Here is a 24081-nt window from a genome sequence, read left to right on the forward strand (position 1 = left end):
CTGATGACCTCACAGGTGAAAGGGGGCGGGAACATAGCATGCACATTCTGAGAACACACAAGCCAGCACACACACTTGCAGATTTTGGAAGAGAGAGAGGTTCCCTCTCTCACAAGACAACGGAAAATGGGTCTCAGTTCCCCTGGGTTATAGCTAAGTATAAATTGTGCAATATTTAGCCTATTTGGGTGTCTGTAGCTATTTTTGGTGTTAACCTGTTATTAGCTTAGCATGGTTTGTGGTTTATAGTTTTCTAAGGATATTCATGAGTCTGTGTTAGCATACAGTGGATGATATGTTATCTAATCTGTACTTTTCATCTACACTGTAGGGTACAATAGTCTGTTATCAGCATGCAGGAAAGGGATTGATTATGGAGTTTTTGTAATATTTGTAAATGATTGATGCTGGTTGATTGAGATCCTCTGGTGAGCTGTGTTAGGGCCTTCCCATGTGCTCTGTGTTAGGGCCTTCCCATGTGCTCTGTGTTAGGACCTTCCCATGTGCTTGAACAATATCTCTGCTTGGGAGAGATAGGCTTGGTATGTGTTGCATACTCATGAATGTAATCATAGGGTGGTATCAGTGATATATATTATGGAAGTTGAATTAATAACAGCTTTGAATGGTCATAAGTAATTGCCGTATGGGTCAGATAGGTATATTGTCTGCAGTTTATTAGAGATGGCTACTTCCATGTGGGATGATCAAATGAAATTATAATTCTACCCAGTTATGGTGTTGTATGGGTCAGATAGGTATATTGTCTTTAATATAATTATGATCATTAATGGATATATGATTTACAGAAGTTACAACATTATGCAAGTTTTCTTACTTTCAAAATGGAGTGTATTATGGGAGTTTTCAATGTGAGTTTTCAAATTGGAGTTTGCCTATAGATCATGAGGCTTGCAAACAAAGGAAGAGCATGTGCTTCAGCCCTTCCCCCTCCCCACAGTCTAGTGGGTACTGGATGATGTCTGTTGTAGGATGGTATTGTTGTATATTGGAATCAGCTTGTGTTGTAGATGTTGGAATATTAAATGGTGCAGTGTTTGCCTGATGTGTTGGCATATGATATTCAACTTGCATATTTAATTAACTATGGCATTATGGGAGATTTCAATGAGGTAGCTTCATAATGGAGTTTGTTTGTAGACCATGCGGTTTGGACAATAGGGCAGGTAGCTTCATAATGGAGTTTGTCTGTAGACCATGCGGTTTGGACAATAGGGCAGGAAGCATTCCCAACCCCCCCCCCCACACACACACACACACACCATCACCAGCCATCTTGAACATGTGCTCTCAGCAGACATTGATATCTCTCTCATTATATTTTAATGTGTCTCTCTTTCTCTCTCTCTCTCTGTTCTCTGTTCTCTGTCTCCCTGTCTCATATTGCTCCTTGTATTTTGATCTTTATTAACCATTTCATGTATATTAACTGTACCTTATGACCTATTGTTTGTACAATTTATTTGCGCTCATTATTAGATCATAGCGTTGTAACATCTGTACTTTTACCTGAATAATAATCTTTAGCCCGTTGGACCACTATTCAACTGTCTCAGTATTTCATTAATGGTATAACCAAACACAGCGCTAATTAGCGACATCTTGTGGTCTTAGAGGTTCTAGGCAGGTGAATCTTAGAGGTTTATAGGCAGGAATGTATTAAAAGGTTTATTTACAAATTCAACACCCCCTATGCAGTACCCCTTATACAGCACCCCCTGTAGTGGTCCTCCCAATTCAGTGCCCCCAGTAGTGGTCCCCCCTATGCAGTGCCCCTTGTGCCCCAGGAGAGGTCCCCCTTATGCAGCCCTCCAGTAGTGATCCCCCCTATGCAGTGCCCCTTATACAGTGCCCCCAGTAGTGGTCTCCCCTGTGCAGTGCCCCTTGTGCCCCCAGTTGCAAGCCCCTTATATAGTACCCCCCATGCAGTGGCCCCAGTAGTGGTACCCCTTATGCAGTGCCCTTTAAATAGTGGCCCCAGTTGTAGTCCCCCCCTACACAGTACCCCCAGTATTGCCCTTTATATAGAGCCCCCAGTAGTGGTCCCCCAATGCAGTCCCCCCCAGTATTGCCCTTTATATAGAGCCCCCAGTAGTGGTGCAGTGATCCCAATGGTAGTGACCCCAGTGGTAGTCTCCCCCCTATGCAGTGCCCCTAGTAGTAGTCTCCTTCCCTTAAAGTGCCCCAAGTAGTAGTCCCCCCCCTTGTAGTGCCCCTAGTAGTTTCCCCCCCCTTTGTAATAGTAGTAGTAGTCCCCCTAGTAGTAATCCCCCCACAGTAGTGCCTCCCTCAGTAGACACACACGTAATGAAAAAATAACAAAACACTTACCTGAATGGTAGGGGAGGCAGCATGCAGGTCTTCCCCAGGCTTTTGCCGAACTAGCTGCTCCCTGTTACTAGAGGTACAGCCGGTCCTCTAGCGTCCGGCAGCAGAACATGGCAAATGAAGACATCTTAAATTTCAATGTGCTACGATTGTCTCCTATGAGGCGGCGGCCATTTTGGGAGAGACAATTTCAATAGTACTGTATCCAAGTAGACGGACAGACCGGCCCACGCAGCCATCGGCCCTTCTGGCATTTGCCAGAAGTGCCCAATGGTCAGTCCGGCCCTGCCGTCAAGTGATTATCCATTGGTGGATGAAAGTCCTGGAACGAGACTTCTGTAGCCAATGTCACATTCAGCATAGTTTCATCCCGGATAATGTAATTGGAGCAGATTCCATGCGTTACATGCACTGCAGCTGTGCCACAAGTTTTCCTACTTATTCTGCTATTTCCATGGGCGACAGATCTCTGGAGCTTACACTAGGGCTGGTCCTGGAATGGAAAAATATGAACATGTCCAGGATCATTGTTTTAGCGGTTCTGCTTCACAAAACAACATTAGACTATAATTTGATTGCAAACGCAAATTAGGTTCACTAAAAAAAATCACAAATTGCAACACACATACAAAGCAACGCCGATGACTATTTTAAGTGTGGGTCTTGGACAGGAGCCTATGCGCCTGATTTACGCCAGGCACACATCACAGACACTTACGGCTCACTTGTACCCATGTTGTAAACCAATTTTTTAAAATGTAACAACCAAATTAGCTATTACGCATCAATTAAATTTTAAATCCTGTCGGTGACGGTCGCTACGGCATAGCCGCACATGCAAAATCGCCTACTGCGTCCAACATCGACATTGCGTGTAATTTTGGATTAAGCCCAAGGAACAGAGAAATTGTGTAGCTGGAAGGTTATGCTGGAACTTGCAGTGCCACTATTGGCTGAGCGTGGACTAGATGGCAGACATAGACCACTCCTGAAAATGACCAAATAATAATAGATAATGAGAATAGCCAGGGCCGGCCCGAGCCTAATTTTTTTGGTAAGCGGATATAGATTTCGGCGCCCCCTGTTGAAATAATCCCAATTTTCTGATACGAGAAAAAGGATATGTAATTGAACAGCCTTTCCCCGCGCATCGGGGATTTTTGACGATAATATGTCACGGGGGAAATCCTGTGGCTAATTGAATACCCATAAAGAAAAAAAAAAAAACACATTAGCCCCCACGTGAAAATAATTATGCTTTTATGCTCGCAAAAAAAAACAGGCCCCACATGAAAATAATTAAACACACACATAGGCTCCCACATGAATATGTATGAAGTCCTTATACAGCAGGACCACCCTGGGTGCTAAGATACATTTATACCCAAAGATACATATTCAGGGAGAAGGTAACAGCACTGGGTGACGGGGAGAGGATGACAGCACTGGGTGACGACAGGGAAGGGTGACAGCAATAGATGACAGGGAGAGGGTGACAGCAGGGAGAGAGTGACATCAGTGGGTGACGGGGAGGGAGTGACATCAGTGGGTGACAGGGAGAGGGTAACAGCAGTGGATGACGGCAGTCGGCGTCAGGGAGAGGGTGACGGCAGTCGGCGTCAGGGAGACGGCAGTCGGCGTCAGGGAGAGGGTGACGGCAGTCGGCATCAGGGAGAGGGTGACGGCAGTCGGCGTCAGGGAGAGGGTGGGCACAGCGCTCACATGACACATGTATGTCATTACACATGCAACACAGTACCAGGCAGCAGCACAAGGCGGGCTCTCAGCGTGGCTCTGGCTCTGACACTGGCATCTAATGCCCGACATACAAAAAATAGGTTCCCTGTTCTTCCACAGACAGCCCTGCACTTAGTCAGGTGGTGCATGGGCTGTCTGTGGGGGGCGGGGCTGGGACAACATGATAAAAATTTTTTTAAAAGAGTTACCGGCCAACAGACGTGACGGTCCCAAGAGCATATCGGCCCACAGGGAATCTTCCCGATAGCTTAAACAGTCAATCACCCCCTGCCTGGGGGTAATGATGGGAGGGGACTGCCTCCTCCTCCCCCTTTGTTATTGCCTGTGACTCCACAGGGCCCCATGAAAATACCGCAAAGGGGCTCCATAAATAATATATATTTAAATACATACAGCATAAAAATTCTCACATAGCGCTCCCCCCTCACACACACAATGCTCCCCTCTCACTCGGTACTCCCTCCCCCCAGCTTTCCCCCTCAGCTAGGCCCGGCGACAGGGGGGGACAAAGGGGACACATGTACCAGGCTCCGAGATTGCGAAGGGCCCCGGCTCCACAGGATTCTCAGGAGCCCAGTTCATGTGTCCCCCTAGCTCTGCTGTATTCAGCAGGGCACAGAGACAAAGGAGAGGGAGGCCATCTGCCGGCTGACTGGAAAAATAAAGTTTTGTTTTGACCCGGAGCAGCGCGCATGACGTTACGCTGCTGGGTCACTCAGAGAAGAACCGGGTCCAAGCCGACAGGTAACAGGAGCAGGTTGCAGGTGAGTGGTGCTCGGACGGTGGTTGTAGGGGCTAGGGAGACACGGTTCAGGTGGTGGTTGGGGAAGCGGGAGATGAATTGGCAAACGGGATGGAGATGAAAGCATAGGGCTGGAGAGGCGCTGGGGCTGTGAGACACGGACTGGACTTGTGAGACACTGACACTGGGGCTGTGAGACAGGTGCTGGGGATGGATCTGTGAGACACAGGGCCAGGGTGGCCAACCTGCATGTACTGTACGTACTGGAAGGTGATGAGGGGGGCCTAAAAACATGAGTGTGCCGGGCCCTGAGATTTCTGTTGCTGGCCCTGCCCTCAGCTCATCTGCCCTTAAAACTGCTCTCCCCTCTTACACATACACAGATCTCACTCTGACCCACCCACAGCTCTCCCCTTCCCCACTCAGCCACCCACTCACACCTGACCCTGCCTCTGCCAAACATTTAATTTGACAGGTCAGGTGGTGCAACACAGTGGGGAGGGGGGAGGAAGCGGGGACCCGGCCAGGGGGAACGGAACGGTCGGCAAGACACAGTAGCACTGTGTGATGAAGAGCTTCCCTGCAGTATGCGGCTGCCTGTCATACAGCCGACAGCAGCAACAATTGTCTCAGCAGTAACAGCGGGGAGAGCGCCTCTCCAGCCTGCGCCTCCCTGCAGTGCTGACGGCGCCCTTACAGCTTGGCGCCGTACGCAGCTGCGTACTTCGCGTAATGGGCCGGCCGGCCCTGAGAATAGCCTCCGGCTGGACAGCATGGTACCTTGCAGTAAAAAAACGGACAAATCCATAAAATTGTACCCACTGTAAAAAATCTGATATCAGGGCTGTCACACCCCATGCATTAGTGATGATATCAATCAGGCTTCCAGGCTATAATAAGTTAACACAGGGCTAGGCAATGTCACGCACTCAAACTCATGTGGTACTACAAGTTCCAGCGTGGCTGTGTCAGTAAGCAGTGTGTATTGCAGTGTCCGTGTCAGTAAGCAGTATGAGTCATTGTCCATGTCAGTAAGTGGTGTGTGGCTGTGTCCATGTCAATAAGAAGTGACAGCATCAGTAAGGAGGGACGCAGGAGGGGTGTGGGCATTTAATAGGTTAGACAAGAATATATATGAAGTCACTGCTTTTGCTTTAGATAACTTGTTTTGTTTTCTTACATTACAGCCTCCAGCCTCAGAGAGTCCGTCTGGACCACAGCCGTATAGCGGTGAGGTTACACAGCAGATGTAGCAGCAGCATCCTGACCACCTGAAATCCATCTTCTTTGGACGAGTAAGTCAGAACCAGAAACTGCTCTGGTCACACAGGTGGCATGTGATAGAAATGCAATAGAATTTCAAAGCAAGTTTCTACTGCAGGGTCCATAGGGTATCCACAGGATACCTTGGGGTATAGGCGATGGCTCTGCCGTCGGGCACCACACAGTTAATCTTTTAGTCCCAGGATGCACTGGGGCCTCCTCTCCTATACCTCACCCTCAGGCACCACACAGTCGGGTACCACACAGTTAATCTTTTAGTCCCAGGATGCACTGGGGCCTCCTCTCCTATACCCCACCTTCAGTTTCGTAGGTGCCCGGCCGGAGTCGGGTCACTGCACAGAGGAGCTGCTGATACAGCCCCTGAAGATCTTCAAGAGTGGTCAGCACGGACAGTCCAGTGGACGTCCATGCTGCCACTCCGACACCCCGCCGGCGCTGACCGCCCCAGCTAGCGGGAACCCCTGGGGGTCTTGGACTGTGGCCGAATCTTCACGGGGGACATTGAGGTAAGCAGCGGGCATCTGTGGTAGGCGCCCCCTGAAGCACAGTCCACCTTTTGTCCCCAGGGCTGGGGGCTCCCTGGGGACAGCTGCTTGTGGAGCCAGGCAAGAGCCTGCGCTACCACTGAACCACCGGGATATGGGGCTGGAGCACCGCAGAGTTGCGCTCCAGCATCCTGGGGGTTAAAGGCATGCCAGGGGAGCGCTCTTCCCTGTATAGCGCAGGCGGCGCCTCCTCCACTGCACACAGCGCCACTTTTTCTTCAGTGATTCAGCAGGCTGTTCCAGCGTTCCTCACCCGGGCCCGCCCACTCTGTGCTCTCCGGTAGCCATCTTTTTTGAGCTACAACGCTGGTCTCACACTGCGGTGCCTGGTTCCCCCCTGCATATCTCTCCTCCAGTAGTAAGGTCAGAGTATGCAGCACTATTCCTACTAGACATTAGGTCTTGTAGTCGATTATAGTGCTATTGTGCAGGTTGTTTTTTCTGCTAGCGCTGTGTCTGATTTCTTCTGTCAGCCTTTTTTTGCTATCACTTTATCTTTCCTCCCCTCAGCCCTCTCGTTACTGTACTGTCAGGGTGGGAATTGCCTCACAATCAGAAGTTCTCACTGTGTGGTGGGTCACATTATTTATCCTGTCTGGGAGCAAAGATTCAATGCTAAATAGTGCTCCTCGCCAACTTGCCTGCTCCAGATGTAAAATAGGTAGAGGAGAAGGGGATGTATGTCAGGAGGGCTTATGTACAGCTGTTATGCCTTTTCCTATACCCCTACTGTGCCTGAAATGTCACAGGAGCCTCCATGGGCTTGCCAACACATGCTCTAAATGCCTTAGTGGATCAGTTGTCTGCCCCTGCTGCGTTCCCCCCACTGGGGTTCCCGCAGCAGGCAGTAGTCCTGTCCCCTGTACTAGGGGTCCAGGGAAAGATGATGGTGGCATACTGTCCCCCTCCACAGGCGCTTCCCCCCCGTGGAACCTGTCTGGGTTAACACTTTGTCCACTACGGTTCAAAACCTGACGGATGGGTTACAGGAACCTCCGTTTAGGCCGGCTAAGAGACTGTTGTTACCCCCCATCACTCAAGTATAATGATGACATGTAGTCTGATGAGGGTGATCTCCTAGATTTATTTGATTCTGAGCCCCCTCCCAAAGGAGTTGAGTGTAAAATATTTATGCCTCATACGGGCCGTCTGAATGGGCATGCTCATCACTGACAATGGCCTTCCCACGGCTATGCCCACATTCGCTTATTTTAAGGAAATGATTTAACCACTAAGGCGCCTTGCTTATGCATACCCCTTTGCAGACAGCTATTTCACTAAATGGGAGTCTCCCTCTTAGGTGGATTCTCATGTGACACGCTTGAATTCAGCTGTGTACATTAAAGAGGCAGCTTTGGATTCTTACTTCAAGGATTTCTGCGCCGGCGGTGTCCGCTCGCGCTCCTTGTGGTACGCTCTTGGCAGTGGCAAACGCAGGATTTCTAGAGGGGGGTTTCCAAATGCTTGATTTTAGAGTGAGTGTGGCCAGTCCATGAAGAGGGCATAATTAGCACTTATCCAGCTTTATTATGTTACATAAAAAGTATATTGTGTGTCATAATTCCAGCATATACAGGACCAGCAATCACAGTGAGCCATTAGATGCGGCAGTAGGTCCATCCTGTCTGAGCTGAATGTTTTATTTCAGATGTGAGCACCATTCCAGAGTATTGGAGCAAATCTGGGACTCTGGGGGGCAGCAGAAGAACCTAGCACTGTCCTGGACATATATATGTACATATTGGTCTCCTTATGTACTGGATAGTGTATTATTATACAGTATGAATAATTAACCCTATTGATGGTCTATACAGCAGTGCACCCCTAACAGTGCATGTTTTCCACATCTCCTAGTTGGTGCACAGGTGTATTTATTACTAGCTGACGCATTTTAAAAGATCCACAGGTGGTGCTAATCATTTCATTTGTGATACTGAGCAGAATATGCAGCGCTAGTAACATTCTATTATATTACTATTTCTATTGTGGTCATGGTGTGTGCTGGGGAGGGGGGTTTCCAGGCAGATGGAAACCCCCCCTGCGTTTGCCTATGCTTGGAGAGCAGATGTGGAATCCAAGAAGGGATTGGAATGCTTACCTTATAATGCTCAGGTTCTGTTTGGCCCTGATTTAAAAAAATTGTGGATACGCTGGCGACAGCTAATTTTGCATGCCTGTCTTCAGCTCCGATTCCATCCTGATCTGGGACCTCGTATTTTTGATTCTATCATCCCCAGGGTAAGCCTAAGGTGCAGTCATTTCCGAGACCCTCCGGGGCCAAGAATGCTGCGTAGTCCAAGAAACAGACTTGGAGCGGTAGATATCCGGTCACCATACCAGACGACAAACCCTCAGCCTGGCGGGTCAGGACTCCCCTTGGGGAGGCCCACGGTGGGGGCCGACTTCTACTATTTGCCCAGGGCTACTGTCAATTCACCGCAGACGGACTGGGTCCTTCTCACTTGTGTAAAGGAAGTGGTCTCCCACGGATATGCCCTGTCCTACCGAGAAGGCCTCCCCATCAATTTTTCACCGCAGGCCTTCCTTCAGTTTAAGAAAAGGCCATGGAAATCCAGTAGGTGGTGCGTTCTATGCTCCTGGCAGGGGTCATAGTGCCTGTCCAATCACCCCAAAGAGGGATGGGTTATTATTCCCACTTCTTTCTGGTACAGAAAAACGTGCGGTGCATACCGTCCTAGCCTCAACCTCAAGTCCCTAATCAGATTACAAAAGGGTACCTCGGTTCAGGATGGAAACTCTGTGTTCCATTGTATTAGCTATGGAACTTGGAGACATTGTGGTGACTCTGGGCATCCAGGATGCCTACCTGCATGTCCCTATTGCAACATCTCATCAATGTTTCCTCAGATTTGCTGAACTGGATCAACATTACCGGTTTCAGGTCTACCCTTTGGTCTCTCTATGGCACCACGGGTATTTACTAAGGTAAGGGTGGTCATGGCGGCCCTCCTAAAGTTTCAGGGGGTTCGCCTGCTTCCCTATATGGATGACCTCTTACTGTTAGCAGGATCTCCAGAATTACTTTGCAGCCATCTGCAACTGACAATATCGGTGTTGCAGACCCTCGGCTAGTGGATAGATTGGAAGGAGTCTTCACTTATTCCATCCCAGAGGAAGTTCCATCTGGGTGCACTGTTGGACTCTCAACAGCAGAGCATCTTCTTAATAGAGGCAAAGCTCTCAGTGTTGCAGACAAGGGTACACATTTGTCTTCAAGGTCGCCGAGTGTCCATTCACTCAGCGATGCGATTACTGGGATCCATTGTGTCAACATTTGACATGGTGGATTATGCCCAGTTTCACTCCGGACCTCTGCAGAGGTTGACTCTCTCCAGGTGGGATGGATTGCCCCGTCGGATAAAGTCAGAAACGATGGTGCTTTCTCTGGAGGGGTGCCTGTCTCTAACAACATTAAGGGATCCCGGACTGGGTCCTTCTCACGACGGGTGCCAGTCTTCGGGGCTGGGGTGCTGTGACGGGTCCACCCATTTTTTTAGGGACGGTGGGCGTCAGCGGAATCGGCCCTTCCGATCAATATCTTGGAACTTCGGGCAGTGTTCAAAGCACTACAACATGCAAGACTTACTCTGCACAGACAACCAGTGCAAATTCAGTCAGATAACTCCACTATAGTGGCTTACTTAAACTGTCAAAGGAGGAACAGGAAGTCAGACAGCCCTTAAAGAGGTATCCTACATTCTGATTAGGACGGATGGCAATCTCCCGGCCATCTCGGCTGTGTTCATCCCAGAAGTCCTCAACTGGGAAGCGGACTTCCTCAGCCGGTATGATGTGCATCCAGGGGAATGGTCTCTTCACCGGGAAGTATTTCAGCTCCTAGGGGACAAATGGGGCCTTTCAGATATAAACCTCAAGGCCTCCAGACACAGCCGCCAGCTGCTTGTGAACGGGTCCAGAACAAGAGAAGCAGAGTTTCTCCTGGTAGACACATTATCGGTTCTGTGGACCTTCCAGTTTGTGTACCAGTTTCCTCCGTTATCCCTTCTTCATTGTGTGCTTCGAAAGTTCAAGCAAGAAGGGGGTACGATCCTGCTGGTGGCTCCAGCATGGCCCAGCCATCACTGGTACTCTGCGGAGTCTCTCCATCGACACTTTGTTGCTGTTACCTCAACATTCGGACCTGTTGTCTCAGGGTCCTTGCTTTTACCCGGATCTGGGTCATCTGTCTTCGATGGCGTGGCTTTTGAGACATTCCTCCTATGGGCTAAGGGGTTCTCCAACTATGTGGTTAACACCATGCGCAGAGCTCGGATACTCGCTTCTGCCAGGATTTACCACAGGTTGTGGTTTACCTAGTTGATGGGTGTCACCCAAGGGGTACAATCCCCAGGTATTTCAGATATCCAGGGCTCTGGCTTTCCTACAGGTGGGCTTACAAGTTGCCTTGCATCCTTGAAGGTGCATGTTTCTGCACTGTCAGTGTGGTTTCAGCATAGGATTGCTCCGCTTCCTGATATCCGCACTTTTATGCAGGGTGTCCTTCGCATTCAGCCTCCCTTTGTCCCTCAAGTGGCTTCTTGGGATTTGGCTGTGGTCCTTAGGGCTCTCCAAGGACCTCCATTTGTACTCCTGGGCTCAGTAGACTTCAAATGGCTTACAGCTAAGACTGTATTTCTTCTAGGTATTACTTCAGCTAGAAGGGTGTCAGATTTGGGGGCTCTTTCTTGTCGCCCTCCCTTTATGATTTTTCACAGGAACAGGGCAGTTCTTAGGACTCGCCCTGGTTTTCTTCCTAAGGCGGTGTCTGGTTTCCACATTAGTGAGGAAATTATAGTACCGGCCTTTAACTCACCAGACCTTTCAGCAGGTGAGGTCTCATTGGATGTGGTATGTGCTCTACGTATTTACGTGGCTCATACCAGTTCCCTTCGGAAGTCGGATTCCTTGGTTGTCCTCTACGGTTTCCAAAAGAAGGGATGGCCTGCCAACAAACAGTCGTTGGCAGGGTGGATTCGTGTGGCTATCTTTGAGGCTTACACTTATGAGGGCATTCCAATGCCGCCCTCTTACTGCTCATTCTACTCGGTCTGTGGGTCCCTCATGGGCAGCTTGCCTTGGCGCCTTGGCTGTTCAGCTTTGTAAGGCGGCCAGGTGGTTTTCTGTCCATACCTTTGTATGATAGTATGCTTTTGATACCTTTTGCCTCTCAGGATGCTTCCTTCGGGTGGCGGATTCTCCTTTCTGCACAGGAGCATCCCCACCCTTGAAGGTACTGCTTTGGGACATCCCCAAGGTATCCTGTGGTTACCCTATGGACCCTGCCGTAGAAAATAAGAGATATGGTAAGAACTTACCTTTGTTATCTATATTTCTACGAAGTCCATAAGGTTCCACAGGACTCCCACCCTGTTGCACCTGTGCTTCAGATGGGCTTGGTTATGGTCACTAGTTTTCCGTCTCCTTCTCTGTGAGAGTGTGAATCTTAAGGAAATGAAAAAAGAAATACTGCGCTGGTGTGTCTCTGTCAGAAACACCAATCAATTGTGTCAGTTTGAAAATCACACTTAAATTTATTAAAAATGGATACAAATACATACATGAAACACTAGACAATAACAATAAATGGACTTCAAAGTGCCTAACCTGTATATGGCTGATGCATTAACATTGATAAAATGTATACCATAAGGATATCCAATTAAGGTATTGAAATAGCAATGTCACATGTGTATACAATTGCTAAACACGGATTAATAACCGTGATATTGAAGGAAATCCAGCACTTGATGAAATAGGTAAATCATAAATTGAAATAGTCCTGGCCCGCAAATGTATGGGGAAAAAAAAAGGAGAATCGGAATAACACCTGTTCAGATGGTGGTGTCCCACTTAGAATTTAATGAATGGAGCCCCAGACAGGGGATTTACTCACGGAGCATCTCTGGCTCAATACTCCACATGTAGCAGGTGAAGTGGCAGGCTAAGCCTCCTTCGAGTGCCTGCAGCGGTCTCACTCTCTCACTCTCTCCGCCGGCGGAGGGGAAACAAGCGGCCTCCATTCTATGCCAGACTATGCAAGTCGGAAGTCTCCACGTGATCCGCCACGCCAGCAGCTGTGATGGTAATCAAGTTAATGTGGAAGACAGCGTCCGGTCTCAGTAGTAGCTGGGAGGAATTATATTGTAAAAAATCCAAATGATCTCCAATAATTTTGCAATAGCAGGTATCAAGGTGCTGGATACAGTAGATCAATGAGGTAAGCAGCAACGCGTTTCGGCAATGGCCTTTATCAAGCTGGATAATTCCTCATCATATGGATCCGATTTAAATAGAAGAGTCATCTCTTTCATTGGTTAATCAGAATTAACTCTTTCAGCCTATAACCATTTAATGCATCCCACTAATTTCATTTGTTCTTTTATAACCACATTAGTTTATTGCAACCTATAATTGATTCTAATCACAATTGGTATATTTATAAATGAAATAAACATTCTAAATCACAAAATTAATTAATATAAAAATACAAATAGTTGATATTCTGACAAAAAATATGACGGAGAATAAAAATGTTAATAATAATGATAAAAATAAAAATAATCTAAAAGCTAAAAAATATTAATTCATAAGTATAAATTTATATCAATAAAACATTACTCCATGAATATTCATTGAACAATCATCCCTATGTCCCAAAAACATATATATATATGCACACATCTGCATACATATATATACATTTACTACCAATATGTATAGCTATGGAGGAAATTGAATTAGCATATAATTTTGTTGAAATCAATTAACATTAAATCATTATAATCAATATCATAAATATATATCCATCGACACCATAAATGACAACCGACAAGATCAAAATAGATTAGCACTAATTAATGTACCTTGATATAAGAAAGTACATGAGCTACAAATTGGGGCAAAATCCCACAAAAACCAAAAGTATCAGAGGAGAATCAATAGAGTGGGGACTACAGAGTGCAAGGTATAGTATGTACCCCATTGACCACTCAGTACATAGGGGCACAAATGACCTGCACCCATGTCATCACTCTATGAATTCCAAAGCTTCATTAAGTCCATCTGGTGCTAGTGTCTGTAGCCTAAAGATCCACCTCGATTCAGCGTGGCATAAATTTCTAAATCTATCGCCCCCCCTAGGGGTTTTACATATAATTTCCACTCCCAAAAGTTTAAGACCACTAGGGTCTTTTGAGTGAACCTCAAAACAATGTTGAGAACCTCTATGTGTATATAATCCTTTCAAAATATTTAGTCTATATTCCCTAAATCTTTCTTTAAGGGATCTCGTGGTCCATCCTACATATTGTTTTTGACATGGACAACACAAAACATAGACCACATATGTTGATTCACAATTAATAAATTGTTTGATTTCATATTGGGTCCCCAAGTTTGTGGATATAATAGTTTTCTTTCTGTTCTCAATAAACCCACATGTCAAGCATCTTGTATGGTTACATCTAAAACAACCAACTAGGCATTCTGGCAACCAAGTACTTCTAGTTGTATCTATTTGTTTGGTACTTCTTAACATGCTGGGTGCAAGGAAACTTTTTAGGTTCCTATCCTTTTTAAAAAACCACCTGGGGTTTTTGATCAGTTATTTGAGAGAGGATGGGATCATTATGTAATAACTTATAATTCCTATTAATAATAGACTTAACTTTATTAGCACCATTATTGAACTGAGTTACAAATAATAAAGCATGATCTTTTTTGTGAATTCCAACCCTCTCTCTCTTTATTTCTAAATCCGATATTGCCAAGTTCCTATGACTGATGGCAACATCTGATTTAGTATCCTCTGCATGCTTCTTGGCCTTCTCTACCAATTCCTCAGGATACCCCCTTTCTAAAAAGCTGGCCTTTAACCTATCTGCATGAAAACAAAAATCTTTATCTTCAGTGCAGTTTCGACGGACCCTGCCCATCTGACTCTTGGGTATATTATTCACCCATGGGCGATAATGTCCGCTTCTATAATCCAGATATGTATTTCAGTCTACTGTTTTTGAAAAAAGTGTTGATTTAATCTTATTGTCTGACACAAATAAAGTGACATCCAAATAATCAACTGAAACTAAACTATATTGTGATGTAAAGTGTAAATTTATAGTGTTCTGATTAAGAAATTTTGTGAAATCTGCGGCTGAACTCTGATCCCCATCCCAAATCATAATCAAATCATCAATATAGCGGCCATAGAACACCAGATGCGCTCCAGCCGGACCATTCCATATATATTGATCTTCAAATTGGCCCATATAGATATTCGCATAGCTCGGAGCGAATCTGGTGCCCATGGCTGTGCCGTGAATTTATAAATAATGGGTGGAGTCAAATATAAAAGTATTATGTGTCAAAATAAATCAAATAGACTCAGTGATAAAAGCACGCTGTTTCTCAGAAGTATACAGAAAATCCTTCACAAGAGTATTTTGTATGGCTAAAATGCCAGTTTCATGAGGAATATTCGTATATAATGCCTGCACATCCAGGGTAAAAAAACTATACCCCGGACGCCAGGTGATATGTTTTAAGTTCTCCAATAAATGTATGGTGTCCCGGATGTGGACGTGCTTCTGCAAAAAGTGATCTACATAAAATGATAAATTACAAGTGAGTGACCCTATTCCCGAAATAATAGGTATCCCTGGTGGAGAAATCAAAGATTTGTGAATCTTTGGTAAATAATAAAAAGCCGGAATAACTGGGTGATTCGTGAATAAAAAACCAAATTCTTCTTCAGTAATAACCCCATCACCAAGTGCTTTCTCCAACAGTAGCCTCAATTCATTCTGAAAATTTTAAGTGGGGTCCTGATTGATCACACAATAAAAGGCCTGATCCTGAAGCTGTCTTAGGGATTCACTGATATAATCCGCCCTATCCAGAATGACCACCCCACCACCCTTGTCTGCTGATTTAATTATGATGGAGTCATCATCCTGGAGCAACCTCAACGCAGCTCTTTCACCATGGGATAGGTTCAATTTACCCAGATCTGCATTGGGATGTTTACAACCTAAATTTTGAAATTCTCTCAAGGTATTTTTATAGAATAATTGTATAGATGCACTTTTTTTAGATAAAGGGTAAAAATTGGATTTCTTTTTAAACTTAGTCCTATCTAATGATGACAGCTGTGGCCTAATGTCAAAAATCAAATCTTTCTGCACATTTCCTCCACTTTCTTCTTGTAATAATTCTAAAGTGGCCAAACAAGCTTGATCATCAACGTCCAGTATGATGGGACTTATATCTTCACCTATTTTAGCTAGTTGTTTATTAAAGAAATATCTCTGTCTACACAATGATCGAACATACCTATTGAGTTCTGAAAAAAGATTATACATATTTTTCTCTTCTACTAGTCCTATCATGGACCCAATTAAACTCCGTCATATTCAATTTTCCAGAAACACACTATTCCAGAAGCGGCAATAGAAAAACACAATAAAATTATACAAAATACTGGACCTTTGAAGTCCATTTATTGTTATTGTCTAGTGTTTCATGTATGTATTTGTATCAATTTTTAATAAATTTATGTGTGATTTTCAAACTGACACAATTGATTGGTGTTTCTGACAGAGACACACCAGCGCAGTATTTCTTTTTTCATTTCCTTGTGTTCAGAGGTTTGGCATACCTCTTTTACTGCTGCAGGGTGTCTCCAATTTAACAGATCCACACAGGTCCAGTATTTTGTATAATTTTAGAATGTGAATCTTGCATGTTCCAGTCTTCCTTCTCTCTGTTTTCTCCTTCTCCGGCCTATGGCTTGGCACGTAACTGAAGGTGCCTTGGCATGGGGGCGGGGTATAGGGGAGGAGGCCCCAGTGCCTTCTGGGACTAAAAGATTAACTGTGTGGTGCCCAACGTCAGAGCCATCGCCTATACCCAGTGGCGTATCTACAATGGGTGCAGTGTGTGCGGGGCACACGGGCCCCCGAGGGGCCCTGCACCGCATACCCTGCACCCATTTTCTTTTAAAACTTACCTGTCTGTGGTCCCGCATCGGGAGTCAGCGCTGCTCAGAACACCGGAAAATAGCTGCCGCTGCCATTTTCCCGGTGTTCTGCACATGCGCATTAGACTCCGGGCACTAGAGTGTGCCCGGAGTCTACTGCGCATGCACAGAACACCAGAAAATGGACGACGCGGCCATTTTCCGTCATTCTGCGCATGCACAGTAGACTCCGTGCACACTCTAGTGCCTGGAGTCTACGAAGGCTCTGGTGGCTGGCCAGCCATGTCAGTCGGCTGCCAGCCACCAGAAAGAGAGGAGGGGGCCCCACACGGTGAGTGCACACGGGCCCCCTCCTCTCTTAAGATGCCCCTGCCTATACCCCAAGGTATCCTGTGGAACCCTATGGACTTGGTAGAAATAGAGATAACAAAGGTAAGTTCTTACCATAACTCTTATTTTCCAGTTGCACCAGACCCCATGTATGCCCTAATATTTAGTTAGAATAAACCCCACAGATATCATTCTCTCTCAACTCTGGAAAATGGGGGTGCTACCACGGACATATTGTTACATCAAGTAGGGGAAGAAAAAAAGGGGGGAAATATCCATAGTGGTGCACTAAACAATACTTAAAACATAGGTTTGAATAATTTGTATACATAATAGCAAGGCACTAAAAAGCGAAAATATGTTTAAAAAGAATTAGGGGACGTACGCTCCTGATTCACTGCATGTCCTATTATAGATGTTGAGTATAGGTCGGCGTATGTGTGTGTTTATCAGTATAGACAATTCCATTTCCATATTGATTTCACATACAGGTGATGCACTAAATGCTTCAGTTAATATATGTATAGTATGTAATATACCATGGCGTATCAGAGGTATTAGTCAATGGAAAAACAATTCTCCAAAAGATGGTCCTATAATTATTGGTTATTACATCACATATTGTACCTGTTGGTATAAATATTGAGGTTTATTACTACTATTTTTGACTAAGCAATGTTACAGCATATGTGCAGTGTAATTCTTCTCTATTGCTACTGCACTCACAGCAACAGATTTTATTTTTATTTACATTTATTTATATTCTTTTCCCCTATTCCATTGAGGTGATTTTATACAATTTCCAATCTCTTTATAAGGCTGTAACCTATATGTGTGTGTTATAGTTCATGTGACTTCTCATAGTTGTCACTACAGGTATTGCTGGGAAATGAATTATGCAAATGACACATATCTCTATTCCCACTTGTTTGGCTTCATTCACAGGTTTTTATATGCTCAAGTGCATGTCTGAGGGAATTTCCTTCATAAAACAGCACTGCACCTCGTGATTTCATTAGCAACAGTCAGTGTGATTAGTAATGTCACCACACATTGTATATAATCATTAGGGATGTGCGCCGGACCATTTTTGCCGGATTTAGATTTGGATTTGGTTCTAATTCGTCGTCCGGCTTTGGAGTTGGATTTGGATTTGCCAAACTGCGGTGACTGGCTTTGGATTTGGATTTGGATTTGGATTTTTTGTCAAAATTGGCAAAAAAAGCTAAAATTACATAAATTGGGATTTTTTTTCTTCCTAGAGTGTTATTTACCTCAATAACATTAATTTCCAGTCATTTACAGTCAATTTAGACCACCTCACAGCTTAAATTATTGTTTTCACCATTATTGGCCAAAGGTTGCAGTGAGCTGACTGGTGACCAAGCGTCAGAGCAGCGGCGCAGTGGCACAGACACCACAGTTTAAAGCACATCTATGAAACTATGCCACACAGCAGTGGCAGAAATGAAAAGTAGTGCTAGATGGAATTGTCCTTGGGCCCTCCCACCCACCCTTTATGTTGGATCTTAAAAAGGACATGCACACTTTAACAAACGAAGCATTTCAGCAACAGGTACTGCCACTTTGTGGCTGAAGTGCTTGGTTTGTTTGGGCCCCCACAAAAAAATCTTCCAATCTACTAAAGGCAACAGGTCTACAGTGGCATGATGTCACCATCATTGCCATCCTCACCCTCATCAGTGTGTACATCATCCGACTCCTCACACAATATCAGTTCATCCCCGCTGGAATCTACCATTACAGAAGTATCTGTACTGTGACGTGATTGGTGGGAAAGGTTTTCCTCGTGAAATTTCCAGTTCATTTTAATGAACATCATTTTTTCTACATTTTGTGGAAGTAGCCTCCTTCGTCGTTCACTCACAAGGTTCCCGGCTGTACTGAAAACTCTCTCCGAGTACACACTGGAGGGTGGGCAGCTTAAATAATGCAAAGCCAGTTTATACAAGGGTCTCCAAATTGCCTTTTTTTTCTTCCAATATTCGAAGGGACTCTGTGACATGTCTATGTGTATGGTGTCCTGAAAATAATCCTCCACCATTCTTTGGATGGTAATCGTATTAGATGGAGTTGCGGTAGAGGTGTCACTGGTGTTGGGCAAATCTTTTAGACCCGACCAGATGTCAAAATGTTGACTTGACTTATCTGCATCACCACTGGGTCTTTTGGAAAAGGTGCATTTTTTTCTGGCTGCTGCTGGAGAAACAGAAGGAGGAGACGTCATCGTAGTGCCATGTGTCACTTCAGCTGCCAACTTGCTCACCAGGAGCGCTTTGGTTCTTTTAAGATCTGGGTTAGTTGTAAAGAAAGACACAGCATATGACTTGAACCTAGGATCAAGAATGGTTGCTAAAATATAATGATCAGATTTCAAGATCTTGGCCACCCGTGGATCCTGGCGAAGCGAACAAAGGACTTGATCTATCAGTCCAGCATACTTTGCGGAATCACTTTGTTTAATATCATCCTTCAATTTCTCCAGCTGCTTTTCCAAAAGCGAAATCAGGGGAATCACCTTACTCAAGCTAGCAGTGTCAGCACTCACTTCACAAGTGGCAACTTCAAATGGTTTGAGCACCTTGCACAAGACAGAAAGTACTCTCCACTGTGCTGGGGTAAGGTACATTCCCCCTCCTCTCCCAATGTCATGGCTTGTCGTATAGCTATGGATGGCTTTTTGCTGCTCCTCCATCCGCTGAAGCATATACAGGGTTGAGTTCCACCTCGTTACCACTTCTTGCTTCAGTTGATGGCAGGGCAAATTAAACTGCTCTTGCAGGTGCTGCAATCTCCTGCACGCTGTTGCTGAATGCCGAAAATGTCCCGAAATTTTTCGGGCCACAGACAGCATCTCCTGCACGCCCCTGTCGTTTTTAAAAAACCCTGCACCACTAAGTTTATTGTGTGAGCAAAACAGGGAATGTGTTGGAATTCACCCAGCTGTAATGCTTTCACTATATTTGTAGCATTGTCAGAAATCACAAATCCTGAGGAGAGTCCAAGTGGGGTAAGCCATGTTTCTATGACATCTCTTAGTTTTTCTAAGAGGTTGTCAGCGGTATGCCTCTTATTGAATCTGGTGATGCACAGAGTTGCCTGCCTCTGAATGAGCTGGTGTTGTTTGTTAGATACTGCTGCTGCTGAAGGCGATTCACCCACCCAGTGGGCCGTCACAGTCATGTAATCTTTAGTTTGTCCACTACCGCTTGTCCACATATCTGTGGTTAAGTGGACAGTGGGTACAATAGCATTTTGCAGACCAATAATTAGGTTCTGTTTAACGTCCTGGTACAGCCGAGGAATGGCTTTTCGGGTAAAATGAAACCGAGATGGAATTTGGTACCGGGGACACATGACCTCAATTAGCTGTGTAAATCCCACTGCATTAATTGAGGATATTGGACGCAGATCTAATATTAGCATAGCTGTCATGGCGTCAGTGATCCGCTGTGCGACAGGGTGAGAGCTGTCATACTTGCTTCCCCTTGCAAGAGATTCTTTAACAGTCAATTGTTTTTTTGGTATACTACTAGTAGTCTTCTTGGTACACTTCTGGGATGAAGATCCACCAGCAGCAGCAGCAGCAGCAGGCCTAGCGCTCAAAAATTCAGTGTCTTCTGAGGTGTCCTGGAAATTGGAGGAGTCACCGTGACTTAGCACTAACAAATTGGATGTTGTACTGCCACTGATCATTCCTGAGGATATTGAGGAGGAAGGTGTTGTTGGCGGAGATTGCAGGTGCTGGGATTTAGTAGAGAGAAGGCATCTAGCTAATGCTGGACTGCTTGTTGTTATTTTTTTTGCAGTAGATTCTGTTATCAAACACCTGTCATGAGCTCGCTGCAGATGACGTAATAGCGTAGAGGTTCCTAGATGTTTAACGTCCCTACTTCTACTAACTGTGGTCTCACAGAGGCTACAAATGGCTTGACAAACGTTGTCAGGGTTTGGGTAAAAGTAATTCCACAAAAAAGATGTGGATTTGTTGGTTCTATGCCCAGGCATGGCAATGGCCTTCTTATCTTGGCCAAGAGCTGCTTCCACTGGTGCCTGACTTATACAAATAATATCCTCATCCTCAACATCCTCATTAGTGCCAGCGTCAGCTGCACATATATTCCTCTCATCCTCTTGCAATTCCACGGTGGCATCCTCAATTTCTATGTCCTCGGCAATACTGCTCATCCCCACAACTACAGATGGAAAAGAAACTGTGGAGGGCGGCTTCTCTGAAAGGTCAGGCTTACACATAGAAATGCCACTCGTGGACCCACTTAGACTCTCCTCAGGGATTTCTGACATTTGTGTTTCAAAAAACACAGTTTGTTCGATTGCCTTATTGGTTTTAAATTTTTTCACACTTCTATAGTATGATTGAAAAGGTCTTTTATCATCACGAGAGGCACAAGATGCCTGACTGACAGCTGCAGAACCACCACTCAGAAATAAAGGGCAAAGCCTGAGTCTTTCCTTGCCACTACGTGTGGTGAATGGTATGTTGCCAATTTTCTGTTTCTCTGCAATAGTAGTAGTCTTTAGAGGTTTTTTTTTTGTCTTTACCCCTGTAAAATCTACATTTTTTGATTTCAGGTTCCTTAAGGTTTTAAAGCCTCTACGCCCTTGAGCATCAGCTTTAGATAAAAGTGATGGACTTCCAGCCGCTGCAATGCTAGCATTTACATGTTGTTTCTGCTCTCCTCTCAGTTCATTCTCGTGATCCATATTACTTTATCACTATGAACTGGAGTCACAGAGCTTGTATACACACAGTGGGCTATGCCCTTTCACGGAGCTTGTATAATAGACACAGTGGGCTATGCCCTGTCACGGAGCTTGAATAATACACTCAGTGGGCTATTCCCTGTCACGGAGCTTGTATAATAGACACAGTGGGCTATGCCCTGTCACGGAGCTTGTATAATACTCAGTGGGCTTATGCCCTGTCACGGAGCTTGTATAATAGACACAGTGGGCTATGCCCTGTCATGGAGCTTGTATAATACACTCAGTGGGCTATGCCCTGTCACGGAGCTTGTATAATAGACACAGTGGGCTTATGCCCTGTCACGGAGCTTGTATAATACTCAGTGGGCTTATGCCCTGTCACGGAGCTTGTATAATACACTCAGTGGGCTATGCCCTGTCACGGAGCTTGAATAATAGACACAGTAGGCTATGCCCTGTCACGGAGCTTGTATAATACTCAGTGGGCTTATGCCCTGTCACAGAGCTTGTATAATACTCAGTGGGCTTATGCCCTGTCACGGAGCTTGTATAATACTCAGTGGGCTTATGCCCTGTCACGGAGCTTGTATAATAGACACAGTGGGCTATGCCCTGTCACGGAGCTTGTATAATACACTCAGTGGGCTATGCCCTGTCACGGAGCTTGTATAATAGACACAGTGGGCTATGCCCTGTCACGGAGCTTGTATAATACACTCAGTGGGCTATGCCCTGTCACGGAGCTTGTATAATAGACACAGTGGGCTATGCCCTGTCACGGAGCTTGTATAATACTCGGTGGGCTTCTGCCCTGTCACGGAGCTTGTATAATAGACACAGTGGGCTATGCCCTGTCACGGAGCTTGTATAATAGACACAGTGGGCTATGCCCTGTCACGGAGCTTGTATAATACACTCAGTGGGCTATGCCCTGTCACGAAGCTTGTATAATACTCAGTGGGCTTATGCCCTGTCACGGAGCTTGTATAATAGACACAGTGGGCTATGCCCTGTCACGGAGCTTGTATAATACACTCAGTGGGCTATGCCCTGTCACGGAGCTTGTATAATAGACACAGTGGGCTATGCCCTGTCACGGAGCTTGTATAATACACTCAGTGGGCTATGCCCTGTCACGGAGCTTGTATAATAGACACAGTGGGCTATGCCCTGTCACAGAGCTTGTATAATACTCAGTGGGCTTATGCCCTGTCACGGAGCTTGTATAATAGACACAGTGGGCTATGCCCTGTCACGGAGCTTGTATAATACTCAGTGGGCTTATGCCCTGTCACGGAGCTTGTATAATAGACACAGTGGGCTATGCCCTGTCACGGAGCTTGTATAATACACTCAGTGGGCTATGCCCTGTCACGGAGCTTGTATAATAGACACAGTGGGCTTATGCCCTGTCACGGAGCTTGTATAATACTCAGTGGGCTTATGCCCTGTCACGGAGCTTGTATAATACACTCAGTGGGCTATGCCCTGTCATGGAGCTTGTATAATAGACACAGTAGGCTATGCCCTGTCACGGAGCTTGTATAATACTCAGTGGGCTTATGCCCTGTCACAGAGCTTGAATTATACACTCAGTGGGCTATGCCCTGTCACGGAGCTTGTATAATAGACACAGTAGGCTATGCCCTGTCACGGAGCTTGTATAATACTCAGTGGGCTTATGCCCTGTCACGGAGTTTGTATAATAGACACAGTGGGCTATGCCCTGTCACGGAGCTTGTATAATACACTCAGTGGGCTATGCCCTGTCACGGAGCTTGTATAATAGACACAGTGGGCTATGCCCTGTCACGGAGCTTGTATAATACACTCAGTGGGCTATGCCCTGTCACGGAGCTTGTATAATAGACACAGTGGGCTATGCCCTGTCACGGAGCTTGTATAATACTCAGTGGGCTTATGCCATGTCACGGAGCTTGTATTATAGACACAGTGGGCTATGCCCTGTCACGGAGCTTGTATAATACACTCAGTGGGCTATGCCCTGTCACGGAGCTTGTATAATAGACACAGTGGGCTATGCCCTGTCACGGAGCTTGTATAATACTCAGTGGGCTTATGCCCTGTCACAGAGCTTGTGTAATAGACACAGTGGGCTATTACCTGTCACGGAGCTTGTATAATACTCAGTGGGCTTATGCCCTGTCACGGAGCTTGTATAATAGACTCAGTGGGCTATGCCCTGTCACGGAGCTTGTATAATAGACTCAGTGGGCTATGCCCTGTCACGGAGCTTGTATAATACACTCAGTGGGCTATGCCCTGTCACGGAGCTTGTATAATAGACACAGTGGGCTATGCCCTGT

The 24081-nt window shown here is 45.6% G+C and overlaps 1 protein-coding gene across 1 annotated transcript in view; it reads left to right on the forward strand.

Moving 5' to 3' along the window:
• Positions 1-9427: 9427 nt before the first annotated feature.
• Positions 9428-24081, forward strand: part of LOC148454888 (E3 ubiquitin-protein ligase PHF7-like) — a 39843-nt gene continuing 25189 nt past the window's right edge. Inside the window, exon 1 of the mRNA XM_088460641.1 lies at positions 9428-9624. Within this exon, the coding sequence (XP_088316767.1) occupies positions 9428-9624 (197 nt within the window). The remainder of the gene's footprint in view (positions 9625-24081) is intronic.

Source organism: Taudactylus pleione, unplaced genomic scaffold (assembly GCF_031769625.1).
Source record: "Taudactylus pleione unplaced genomic scaffold, aTauple2 ptg000969l, whole genome shotgun sequence".
Taxonomy (NCBI): Eukaryota; Metazoa; Chordata; class Amphibia; order Anura; family Myobatrachidae; genus Taudactylus; species Taudactylus pleione.